The following is a 13,233-nucleotide window of genomic DNA, read 5'->3' as shown; positions in this document are numbered from 1 at the left end:
TGAGGAACAAGATCTGTAGCCATGGGTTCAAACACCAATTTCTCACTGCTGGGAGAAGATCCTGTGTTAGATTCAGACATATTTGAATCACTGCTCCTTAGAAATCCCCCTGAAGGCCAAAGAGCCATCTCTGGGCTGGGAAACTTCAGGAAAGCCCAGGTCCCTGCTCACTCACTCAGCCCAGGGGCCAGGGGCAGCAGAGGCAGGCCCTAAAACTCAAAGGGTGATGAGGTAGATGGGACTCATGTCAAGGTGACACAAAATCTCCATACCTGGCCCATGCGTCAGTGCAAACCCTGTGGGAGGCCCAGCAAGTGGGAGCTAGCTGGCTTTCTGCTGTTTCACTGGAGATGAGAATCTCACTGATATTTCTGCCCATGCTAGTTTTGAGTCATGATCCTCAGGTCTTAGTCTCCTGAGTAGCTAGGATTACAAGTGTGAGTTGCTGGAACTGCTTTTAAAACTGGAGCTGGTTCCTTCAAGATGAGGGTTCTGATTGGGCAAACATGAGGGGATCTGAGTTATGTGGGGTGAGCTTCCCCTCCAGAGACCCTCAAATAACCCGTGGGTGGACTCAATGTGCCATGAGAAACATCCCAGCTGTTTCTAAGCATTCTTTCCCCAAATGACACATTTGAGAGTGCTGGGGAAACAAGCTTCTCACAGCATTGATTCAGATCAGGTTGAATAAGAACTGAGAAGCAGAGCATGTCAGCAGATTGTGTGTGTGTGTGTGTGTGTGTGTGTGTGTGTATGTGTGTGTGTGTGTGTGTGTGTGTGTGTGTGTGTAATGGAGCTTGAACTCAGGACCTGGGCACTATCCCTTAACTTTTTCTGCTCAAGACTGATACTTTACCACTGGAGCCACAGCTCTGCTTCCATCTCTCGCTTTTCTGGCTAATTAGAGACAAGCGTCTCACAGACTTTCCTGCCCAGGCTAGTTTTGAACCATGATCCTCAGATCTCATCCTCCTGAGTAGCTAGGATGACCGGCATGAGTCCGATCTTCACCAGCATGGAGATGCAATTAAAGGTCCTCTAGTAGAAATTCTGGACAAGTCTTCCTCCCCCTTCCTCCAACAGAGGCTGAACTGCCTGAGATTTGAACCAGACATTGCCCACATAGCACTGTGGTGGAGGATAGCCCTACATTCTGCCAGCACATTTGTCTAGTTGAATGATTGGCCAGTTAAGCCATAAATTAGTCCAAATCTCCTGGGTAGATCTCTCAGACTGCCCCCAGCTGTCCAAGGGTCACAAGTCCTCTGGTTCTCCCCATAATGCTTGGGAAACACTGTTTTTCTATTTGGCTGTCACACATATGCACGTGTATGAACACATATACACGTTCCTTTGGAACCAAGCTTGCCATGTTATGGTACAGGCAACTGAGGTTGAGAGGGGACAGGTTCCTCTTTAAGAGCTATTGCTCTAACAAATTGTGAAAACTCCTCAATTTCTAGTTTTCCCAAGCAAAGTCTCATATATTGATTTCAATGTGCAGATTATTAATATGTATCTATTGGTAATTACATCCAACTTTCTTTTTGCCAGTCCTCGGGCTTGAACTCAGGGCCTGAGCTCTGTCTCTCAGCCTCTCTGTACTCAAGGCTAGCACTCTACCACTTGAGCCACAGCACCACTTCCAGCTTTTTCTGAGTAGTTTATTGGAGATAAGAGCCTCACAGACTATCCTTCCCAGGCTGGCTTTGAATCACAATCCTTAGATCTCAGCCCCCTGAGTAGCTAGGATTACAGGTGTGAGCCACCAGCACCAGGCCTTCCAAACTTTCTAAACACAGAGAAGGCCAGAACGTTCTATGTTGCAGGGTTTGCTCTGGGCCAGTCAGCTAGTTGGAAATAAAGATGAAGAAGTAAGCTAAGGATGCTTTGAAATGTTGTGGAACCTTCTTGCAATGTGTGAAAGGAATAAAATGTGAGTCCAAATGATGAATTTCTAGAAAATACATAAAAAATTGCTAGAAAAGGCTGGATGCTTGGTGGCTCATGCCCATAACCCTAGGTACTCAGGAGGCTGAGATCTGAGGATCATGGTTCAAAGCCAACCTAGGCAGGAAAGTCAGTGAGACTCTTATCTCCAACTAAACAGAAAAAAAATGGAAGTGGAGCTGTGGCTCCAAGTGGTAGAGCACCAGCTTTGAGGGAAAAAGCCATGCAAGAACACAAGGCCCTGTGTTCAAGCCTGGGTACCAGCGCTCACACACACACACACACACACACACACACACACACACACAGAGTCATCAGCCTTCCAGTAGACTAATAAAATCACTAAAAGCCACTTACATCAAGTCAGCCTCCCACCAACATATGGCCTAAGATATCTGTTCAACTTTTGAGTATCATCAATAACTTCTCCCCAGCCAGTGTATCATAAATTTCTGGAGGTATATGACCAGGTGGTTTAATTAGTTCTTTGTACCTGTTTCCACATAGTCATATCTTTTTATTATTCTGAACATCCACTGTGCACTCAATAGAGCAAAGCCAGCCTCAATTTCCAAGGAAGTTTTTTCAGAGCTATTCAGAACAGGCTTCTACCCAGACCTCTCAAAAAAAAAAAAAAATTAAGGGTAGATTAGTCTCATTCTGTTTGGAAACCCCTTTATCAAACTTTTAAGAAGTGATTTGTAATGTTAATGTTATTTTTAAATTTATGTTTTGGATAAATCTTTAAAAAATATTTCCACGTGGCTAGGCGCTTAGTGGCTCTAATTACTCAGGAGGCTGAGAGCTGAGGATCATGTTTCAAAGCCAGCCTGAGCAGAAAAGTCTGCAGACTCTTATCTGCGATGAACCAGCAAAAAGCTGGAGGTGGAGGTATGGCTCATGTGGTTGAACATCAGCCTTAAACAGTAAAATTAAAAAAACAAAAACAAGCAAGAGTGTGAAGCCCCAAGTTCAAACTCCAGTACTGGGCACAAAATAAAAGAATGAACCCTGAGTATTTTCTCATTCTGGCACCCTCGATTGGGTATTTATTTAGTCCTACATGTCTTTACTTAGTTAATACCAGGAGAGATAAATATGGTGGAGCCTTTTCAGCAAAGCCTCAGTACATTAATATAAATTGTATCCTAATTCCCCCCAAAGCATATATATATGTTGTAAACCTGAAGACTTCGCACACAGCTGCTTATTGCTAAACAGTGCCTTGTCCAGAAGGGTACAATCTGTGTCTCTAATTGCTGTCACTGAAGCCGAGATTCATTATGTGACTTTCCCATTAAAATGTGAGCATTAATTTGTATAATGAAATATCACCCACTGCAGTGTTCATTAGCCATGCCCTACTGTATACGGCACATTGTTAGCTACCTAGAAACTGTAGTTAATTTCACTAATGGATATTTCCTTACTTACTGTTTGGTAGGAAATTTATACTGTAACATTACCTCTTAAACTTTTAAGGAAATTTAAATTCAATCAATTATTTTTTTTTTATACAACCCAAGTTTGGGCTGTCATTAAGTCAGGAGAAGCAAGGATTGGTGGTGGCAAAGACCATGGAGAAACCAAAATGGGGTTTCAAGTTGTCTTGGAAATAGAAATAGACTCTTCTTTGAGAGTTTTGTTTTTGATTTGCTTTCTTTTTCTCTCATTTGTCATCATTGCTCAGGTGTCTGTACCCAAAAAGAAGACAATGTACACAGTTTTTTCCTCAGGAAAAGAGACAGGACCAGCTTCCATTTCTGCCAAGTAATTTGGTGGGAAATATCTATTTAATGTGCTTTTTGTATGTGTCTATCTTGGGATTCAAACTCAGGGCCAGGGCACTCTCCTTTGGCTGATTTTTTTTTTCTCTATCACTTGAGCCACAGCTCTACTACCAGTTTTCTGCTGGCTTGTTAGAGATGAAAGTCTCAGAGACTTTTCTACACAGACTGATTTTGAACCTTGATCCTCAGATCTCCACTTCCTGAGTAACTAGGATAACAGGCATCAGCCACCCTCGTTGGGATTCAATGTGCTTTTATATTGGCTTACTGTAGCATCTTGCACACAAAGGGAAACTATAGAAGCATCCCAGGTCAGGCACATGTGTGTCAGCCATGAGGCATCTGGCTTAGACCAATGCAAACTTCTTTTGGCACCTGCATGGACCCGGCAGTCAGTACTTGGGACACCCACAGGAGAGGAAAGGAATTTCCAACACAGCATCCAGAGTTGATTATCTTCAACTGCCAGGAATCATTCCACCCTAAAGGCCACCCAGGAATCAGAATGCCTGCAAGACCCTTCAGCAGCTGTCTTCCTGCCTTGTTGCCCAAGTGAGGAAACTGAGGCACTTATGATCACAGGGGCCTGGCCATGAGCCAGACTGAGTTATTGGGGGGGGGGGGGTCAAAGGAGGGGCTGGGGTGCACAGTACTTCCCTTTTAGGTCACCTGGAGGCTGCAACAACACCACTTGTGAGCATAAGCAACTTCTCTCTTTCCTGTTGCTTGTGATGTGGCCACAGGCTGTTAAAGAAATGTTACATTAATCCCCTGTCACACGTAGGAAAGTCAAAATATCAATACAGCGCATTGCTTAAGGGATCAGCCTTCCCAGTTAAGCAGGTCAAAGAGTGTAACCTGAATTGCAGGGCTGGGTAAATCTCGATGGGTAAATTCATGACGATCGCTGTTGCCTCCCCTTGCAATAGAGCAGAAATGGAAGTCTAAGTCATTGAGAGCTAAAGGGATCAGGAGTATATTTTCATTATGCAAAGCTCAGCTCTGGGATATGCAAGGAAAAAGCATGTATCCAGCTTCAAGTAGATAAGGCCTCAGTCATCAAGAAATATAAAGCCCAGGTAGTCCTCTTGGGCTGGGCCAGGACATGCTAAGTAGTCAACTCACAAAATTAAAGAGAGAAGTCAGACATCTGCAATCATCTGTAGGCCCTCATGGAAGAGAGGAAGGCATCAATTTCCTTGTATCCCCACCCAGCCAGCATCATTTGCTAAATCCCAAGGGCAACACAGGTTAGAACTGGGTAGGCCCAAGTCTGAGGCTATGCCGACCCAATCAAGGTCAAGACCATTTTGAACTTCCTGGTGCCTATGGGTTAAAAAAAAGTTTCCAACTCAGGGCTGGCTCATGCACATAACACATCCCAGGCATGCTCAGGGAATGGGCTGACTCTCACAGAGAAATTTTGGATGTTTCAAAGGACATGCTTAATTGTAACCCCCCTTGAATAATCTTTTCAAGTTCAAAAAAATTTTTTTTTAAATACAATCAAAAAAAATAATCCACTCACATAATTTTAAAGAGGTGGGGGGAAAGCTGAGATGGATGTTTTACTTTAGGACCCCTTAAGGTTTTCTACAAGTTAGGTATTTATTACAGTTTTCCACCTGGACCCTTCCTGTGACTATAGCTTTCTTCCAGAATTGAAGACACAGTTAAACCGCTGGAGGGAACCTAGCATGGACTCTATGGCTCAGGCCTGGGCTTACCCAGCCAGAGGGAGAGAGAGCCACAAGCACCCACCCCAGACTCCCAGGGAGACCCAGCAGCACCTCCTTAAACTCCTCTACATCAAATGGGGACATGGGACCCTCCTGAGCTTCCTCAAGCACCCAGCTTCCAGAGGAAAAGGGGACATCAAGGGTAAAGAACTGAGCATGTTTCTGGACAGCCAATAATAAGATTGGCTAATCTTGGAGACATCTTCCCTTCTAATGACCTGTTACAACTAAATGTTTGCCCAGTGTAGCTCTCTGCTTAATTTTGCATTCACTTTATTGGGTCCTCAGGTGCCTGGATATTTGACTCCAGGTGTGTTAATGAGGGTTTCCTTCCTCCTTCCTTCCTTCCCCCTCCCTCCTTCCCTCCTCCTCCCTCCCTCCCTCTCTCCCTCTCTCCCTCTCTCCCTCTTTCCCTCTCTCACTCATTCCCTTCCTTCCTTTCTTCCTCTCTTCCTTTTTCTCTCTCCTTGCTTCCTCTTTCTTTCTCTCTCTTTTTCTTTCCCTCTTTCCTTTCCTCCTCCCTCCCTCCCTCCCTCCCTCCCTCCCTCCCTCCCTCCCTCCCTCCCTCCCTCCCTCCCTCCCTCCCTCCCTTCCTTCCTTGCTCTAGGGCTTGAACTCAGGGCTTAGGCACTGTGCCTTAGCTAATTTTGCTCAAGACTAGTGTTCTACCACTTGAATCATGCCTCCACTTCCAACTCTTTGGGGTAGTTTATTGGAGATAAGAATTTCATAGACTTTCCAGTCTGGGCTGAATTCAAACTGTGACCCTCAGATCTTAGTCTCCTAAATAGCTAGGATTACAGGTGTGAGCCAGTAGCCCTCCCTGTCCTCCTAGGATTGGGAGGGTTTTCTAGGTAAGATTAACATTTGAATCCATAGACTCAGCAGAGTCTTCCCAGAGTAGGTAGGGGCCTCCTCCAACCTGTTGAAAGAGCCTGACAATGAACTGTCTCCCATTGTCAGGCTGTGCTGAGCTCCTACATGCAGCTTCTGCATACCAGTGTAGCTTGCACCCTTGGCACCCTCTCCCGAGTCCTCAACTTGCTAAGTGCAAATTTTGGGACTTCTCAGTTTCCACAATCACATGGGCCAATTTGTGTGTGTGTGTGTGTGTGTGTGTTACATATATAATATATGTAATATGTATACTACATGTAATATAATATATAATATAGTACACAATATAATACATACTATATCACATGCATCATCACACATATTCTGAATATATGTGTACATATTTACATATACATATAAACATACATGCACAGCTGTGATCACTTAACAGAATTTCATCCTTGTGGAAACCACGTCAAGTGCACTAACACCAACCCACCGGGCAGCCATTGGATGTGGCCAGAATGCAATCAAGAGTCACTACCTTGACAGATGCCAACCTAACACCTCCTATGATTTGATGGTCAACTTTAGTAGGTGGGAAGGGACTCCAGAATAAGGATTATTACAAAGTACTATCACAGGAAATATTCAAACTGACCATTTATTGTCACGATCAACTGTGACCAGCTGGGCACAAAGGCTGTGTGAACATCTATAGAACTGGAAGCTTTGGGGGAGTTGATACCCCCATCACCACGGACCCTGAGTATGTTCTGTCGGGATTTGATGACATCCGAGGGATTTTCCAGCTCCATTATCATCTGATGGTAACCATCACTGAACATGCCCTCTCTCACTGACCAGAGCTCTGGCATGTGACATGTGCTTGCCCAGCCTCCTCTTGGCTCTTGTTTCTCTGGAAAATCCTAATGGATGCAACCTCCTTCCCAGTATGACCAGCTCTGACTTTCAAAGTCACAGCACTTCATTCCAGAAGAGACACTGTCCATGTGCTCTTGATCTGCTCCTGACCAGCCAGTGGCCCAGTTTCCCCAGTGTTTAGGCAGCCATCAACCTCTGCCTACGAGATGTCAGGAATGGGGGGGTCTTTAAGATCTATGTGTTACTAGAAACGACTACAGTTCTGCAATCTCTTCTCCACCTGTCTCCAGTGGATCTGGCTAAAGCTTCCCAACACCCAGAATCCTATAGTTACTTCCCCTAGTCCTTGGTGGATGTGGTTGGGGCTCCAGGGGGCAGCAGAAAACACTTCTAGTACCTGCAAGCATCGCCCCAGCCCCCAGATGTTGGGAGCAAGCTGACTGGTGCATCTCCTCAGCAGCACTTCTCTAATAAACAGGTGTTGGGAGAAACGCAGTAATTAAGTTAATGCAGTGGAGAAAAGAAAGGAAAATGGTTTTTTTAAAATCAGTCGATGTCATATGATCAAGACTTCTAATAAAGATGGAGTGCAGTTAAAAAAAAAAAAGCACAGAATTGGTCCCTCTTTTAGCCCAACCAATTAAAATGTATTTATTACATCTTGGCCTTTTAAAATGTGTTCATATGGGTCTATTGCAGAGAAACTTTGGAAAGAGGGCATTTTGGAAAGCCTGTTTTATCTTCCTCAGACTGTTGTCTGTGGTTGTGTCATTTAGACAAACAACAAAAAAAAATAGGATAAGGAACACCAAGAAAGACAGTTTGGGCATTCAGCCTCTAGAGCCCCATGTGAAATCAGTTATTAACAAATAACTTGATTTTTATTTTAATTGTTCATATAATCTCAACTTGCATATTGTCACAATGGATCTTGACTTGGTGATTTCTAACAGGGAACATTTTCTGTCCCATTCAAATGTACAAGTGTAAGCATTTCTCAACTTCTTTGTTCTTCAATAAAAAGAAAATTGATCTTTATCTGGTAGTGTTCTGGTATTTTAAACCTTGTGAATGCTGTTTCGGGGGATGGCTGGGATGGCTGGGGATGTGAGGTTTCCATAGATTTTCTCATTTTTCTCCCTTATTCTAGGAAGTTTCTGGAATAGCTCTGCTGGTAGCCCTGTCTTGCCTTCTCCCCTGACACCCCCCCCCACTTCCTGCCACCCCCTCTTCGTGTCTTCAGCTACTGGTCACAAACTTCTAAAGTCTCTAAAGCAGAAGAAGTTGGGAGAAATAAGTCTTTTGTTTTCAAGGCTTAAGACTGAGAAAGGCATTGTCCATGTTTCCATTTGGGCATACTAAAGTGATTTGTTCCAACTGGGCAGGAAGTACCTCCCCCTGCAGTGGTCCCTCACCAGGAAGTACCTCGCCCTGCAGGACAGTACCCAGGCCCTGAATTCAAGTCCCAGTACCAACTCACACATACACAAAAAATGCAAATATGTTTTATGCTAGATGGGGAAAAATTGGAAGAGGAAAAAGGGTTACTGGGGGACAGTCACCCTCAGGTCACTAGCCTGTGAGTGGGCAGGGAAAGGTTCACAGTACAGGGGGTATGGGTACCAACCATGGAAGAGAAGAAGTGTGCCACACAAGTGTTCTGCAGAGAAGTTAGAAGGGCAAAGACCAAAGGTGAGAACTCATAAATCCCCCCTTGAACTCTTAAGGAAAGGCATCTCCTGTTTCATTGGCCCCCAGGAATCTAGCAGCTAGAGTGCTGTGTAGTGGTGTCTGAAAGCTCTCATGTTCCCTTCTGTGCTTGACTCCTGACTCCTCCATCTCACCCTGCACAGTTGGAGGATGAAAGGCAGAGGACCCTTCCATGATTCCAGCATTCATTTCTGACATCCAGCTTCCAAATAAAGCCACTAGGTTCCTGTGAAGAGTAAAGTACTTCTGTGGGCCTTGGGAGTCTAGAAATAATAGCAGTGTAAAAAGATGAACAAGGTTGCCCCTTCCCAATCTTTGGCTCTACTTGGAGAGACACCAATAGTAATTAAGGAAAGGAACAGCTGAGTCACAAGATCCCTTCAGAACATGTTAAGTTGATCTTGATCTGTGTGTGTGTGTGTGTGTGTGTGTGTGTGTGTGCGCGCGCGCGCACGCCAATAGCTCATGTAATCCTAGCTACTCAGGAGGCTGAAATCTGAGGCTCATGTTTGAAGCCAGCCTGGGCAGGAAAGACCCTGAGACTTACCACCAATGAACCAGCAAAAAAACAAACCAAACAAACAAATAACAACAGAAAAACACCCAGAACTAGAGCTGTGACTGAAATAGTAGAGCACCAGTCAGAGCTGTAAGACATCTTAGTACACAAGAATGATCACTTTGACTATCAACCTAAGTCTCTGATGGCTAACTAGGGGAAGAATATTCCAGATGAAGGCAATGGTGGTACCCAAGTCCTAACGCAGGAATAGGCAGAAAGAGGCCAAGGGTGCTGTAGACAGAGGAGGAGCAATGCATGACAGGATCAAATCTCAGAGCATTCTGGGATTATCTTGGATCCAGTGCTTGGCTTTAAAGGATCTCCTGGGCCGAGGAGGATGCCAGGAGAAGCATGCTTCAGGACAGAGTTGTGACAGGGTCTGGGCCACCCAGGCTGTGAGTGCAACTTCTCCCTCCAGCCCCCTGTCCCTGTCTTTGGGGACTTCTGTAGGTTTGGAGGAGATATGTAGGCATTGGGTGAGGATGGAGGAGTTTTCTGCCTTTAACCACACAATGCACACAAGGCTCCAATTCACTCAATAGATCTGCACATCCCTGAGCGTCATTATTGATTCCTTGGAAATAGACCACAATTATTTTTGAAAATAGATGGCATATTTGTCTATCCTCTGATGCAGCTCATACTCCAATAGATAAAGTGTCAGGAGGAAAGAAAAATCAAAGAAAATGGAGGTGTCCATATCTCAGATAGATTTTTTTTATATTGGCAATGTACAAACAACTAGCAGAAAAAGCTTTAAAAAAAAAAAAAAAGAGTGCAGCTGAGGAACAAGGTAGATTGCTGAAAAGATATCCTCATGGCAAGAGGCTGGTGTGATGCCCAAACAGGAAGAGAACAACCCGTATGAGCCAGTAGCCATTTTCCTCCTTGGTTAAGAACATCTGGAAGTATTTGAGGGGCTGCAGTAGCAAGCCATCCAACCTCCACTGCCTGTTCAACTTAGGCCTGGATGTTTCCAGGGAGCTCCTTCTTCCCTTCTAGACTGAACAAGTGGCCACGCTATCATTTGCACTCCAAAGATTCCTGGTTCTGCCAAGGATGTTGGAAGATATTGTACCAAAACAGTACCAAGAAGCCATAGTTTGGTACTATATCCTGGACCTTAGACAAAGCATCTTTATCCCAGACCTGGACCCTGTGAAACATAGGACTATGTATCTAATATCATTTGGGAGTTGACTGCTGAGTAAGACATCAGTAAATTAGAGTCATGACTAACCCACCTAGAGGCATACAGACAGGAATGTGAAGAGCATTCTGTTCTGTAATGATTTTTTTTCTTAAGTGATGGTATTGGGGTTTGAACTCAGGGACTTGATCTTGCTAGGCAAGTACTCCACCAATGAAGCTACATCTCCTTAGTCTTTGGTTCATCCTGATGGTCCATTTGATTGGATTGAAAGATGCCTAAGAGATTAGTAAAGCTCACTCTGGAGCAGACACACTTGCTTCGGGACTTCTACAGAAAGGATAAAAGAAAGGGGGAAGACCTGCCCTGGATGGGAGCAGTACCATCCCATAGGTTAGAGTTCTGGGTGGAGTAAAAGAAGAAGTAGGAGGAAGAAGCCCATAGCACAGCATGTTCCTCTCTGTTTCCTGGCCTCCATGAGGTGAGCAGCTCTCCTCCACCCTGCCCTTCCACCATGGTGTCTCTGGCTTGTCAGGGACTAAAGTGATGGGGTAGCTAGTAGCAATCATAGATTGAATATCTTCAAAACAATAATCCCAAACCAATCTTAACCCTGTTTAACCTGTTTTTCTCAGGTATTTGTCTCCAAAGCACAACATCAGTGTGACCTATACAGATGTGGATGTGATTTCAAAACATGGCTAGGCCAAGTGCATTCCCTTCCTCTGAGCAGTGCACACGTACATCTCTCACCTGTGTGTATCCTCAGGTGAACTTTCAGGTGATGGGAGGTCCGGAACGTCTTCCCACAGTACGGGCAATCCTTCATGGCCGAGCCCAGGCTCCTGTCTCGAAGCAAGGCTGGCTGCTGGACTCCACTGGGTCTCCCAGCCTCCTCACCGATGTCTGCAAAAGAAGAGAGGAAGACATTCTCACATTGCTTCAGCACATGTCAGAAGTTGTTCACACCAAAACTGCTAACGCCACACAAAGTTTAAAACATGTCAATACTACACCTGTCTGTTTCATTCTTTAAATCTGACAGAATGCTGACAATTCATGTATTTTCTTGTTATTCTCTTAAATTATTTCATCTTTCCTATCATCATTTTAAGCAGCATATGGTACCTTTATATTGAACTGAATTAAGCAAGAAGAGAAGCAGCTGTGTCAGCAGCTGGTTTGATTTCTTCTTTTGCTTAGTTTCTTATTAAATACTTGGGTGTGTTTTTTTTTTTTCAAAAGTTTTTTAAATGTGGGCTATTTGTTGAAACGGATGCGTGTACAGGATGGATTATTGGATCAGAAGTTATATTTGCATGATAACCAGCAACAAGTTGGGGGATAGCAAAACATTTTTTTAAGTGTCTCAGTTGACTCTCTGAGACACACAGGCCTATGGCTATTTTGGGGGACCAGAAAGAAAATTATTCCAAACTGATAGTTTCTTCTTGTCAAGTCTGTATCCATGTCTAGCTGCAGCAATCTCATGAGAGGGAGAAGAAAAAGTATGGAAATGCAGTTCTACAATTAGCCTATGAGCAACATAACAGCAATATGCGAAGAACAGTCCTGCACAGAAACCCAGCCTCTACCCCTCCCCCACAAACCCAGAGCCTCACATTTAAATCTCCAGGCAGCGACTTGAGAAGTCCCTCAGTGAAGTAGTGATACAAATTTGCTCCTTCCTGTTGTTATTTGTTATGTAACCCAACCCCATTAGAAAATGGAATAAAATTTACATACAGCTGCCTTCTTCCCAGAAGTGATGGGACATAATAGCAAATAAAACTAGCTAGTGTTTGGAATTATATGACTCCGGTACCCCAGGCCTGACATCACAATGCTGTAGAACGCTTGGGAATCTGGATCTCCTGAGAGGAGAGGCCGGAAAGCCTTCTGGGGCCTCATTTTTGCTTCTGGGTTGCGAGACTTCCCCAGAGCTAGAGGCCAAGGGTTTGGCGCTGAATCCAAGTCCGCAGGGCCCTTTCCACAGCTTGTATCCTGCTCTTGCAGGCTCCGGTGAATCCTGCCATAAGAGCAGGGAACCTTCTGGGATAATGAGCCAATCTGTGAGTTCTGCAGAGATGAGAATAAATAAGATTTGCACCTTCCAAGCAATGGAAAATGCAAATTGCTTTTATTCTGGGACATCCGTTCCTGGGGTTTCTCTATTAATGGGCAAAAGGGACGGACTTATAGACCATGAACAAGATGAAGGCAAACATGCTTAATTCACATTTGGACGTTTGCTCTGAACATCCATGGAGGCGTATTGGCTTGGAGCCTCCTTTCCGCATTTGGGCTGTGAACAGCCAGATCGCCACCTGGAAAAGCAACACTGAAGGCCTGCTCCTCAGGTCTCCCAGCTGTGACTGGATCACCTGTTTGCAAGGTAAAGTTACTTTGCACAAATAGGAGGATGGGCTTCATCTACACATTGATATTAAAGATTGGCACTCCACTCACCATGTGCTCAACTTCACAGTTTAAGAGTAGAGAAGTGGTTAGAGACAGCTTACAAATGAGGACAAGTAAGTTCAAAGCAAGAGGTGAAGTCAAATCACACATGTGCCCCACATAGACCTGGCCAGGAAAGTCCACAGCCTG

At 44.5% G+C, this 13,233-nt stretch overlaps 1 protein-coding gene across 2 annotated transcripts in view; it reads right to left on the bottom strand.

Moving 5' to 3' along the window:
- Znf536 (zinc finger protein 536) overlaps positions 1–13,233 on the bottom strand; it is a 306,532-nt gene that overhangs the window by 144,181 nt on the left and 149,118 nt on the right. For both annotated transcript variants that reach the window (XM_048329817.1, XM_048329818.1), the window contains exon 3: positions 11,377–11,529. In XM_048329817.1, coding sequence (XP_048185774.1) covers positions 11,377–11,529 — 153 coding nt within the window. The remainder of the gene's footprint in view (positions 1–11,376; positions 11,530–13,233) is intronic.

This window comes from Perognathus longimembris, chromosome 20 (genome assembly GCF_023159225.1).
Source record: "Perognathus longimembris pacificus isolate PPM17 chromosome 20, ASM2315922v1, whole genome shotgun sequence".
Lineage (NCBI taxonomy): Eukaryota > Metazoa > Chordata > Mammalia > Rodentia > Heteromyidae > Perognathus > Perognathus longimembris.
Note: the sequence above shows the minus strand (reverse complement) of the source record. Positions and strands in the feature narration are given on the sequence as shown.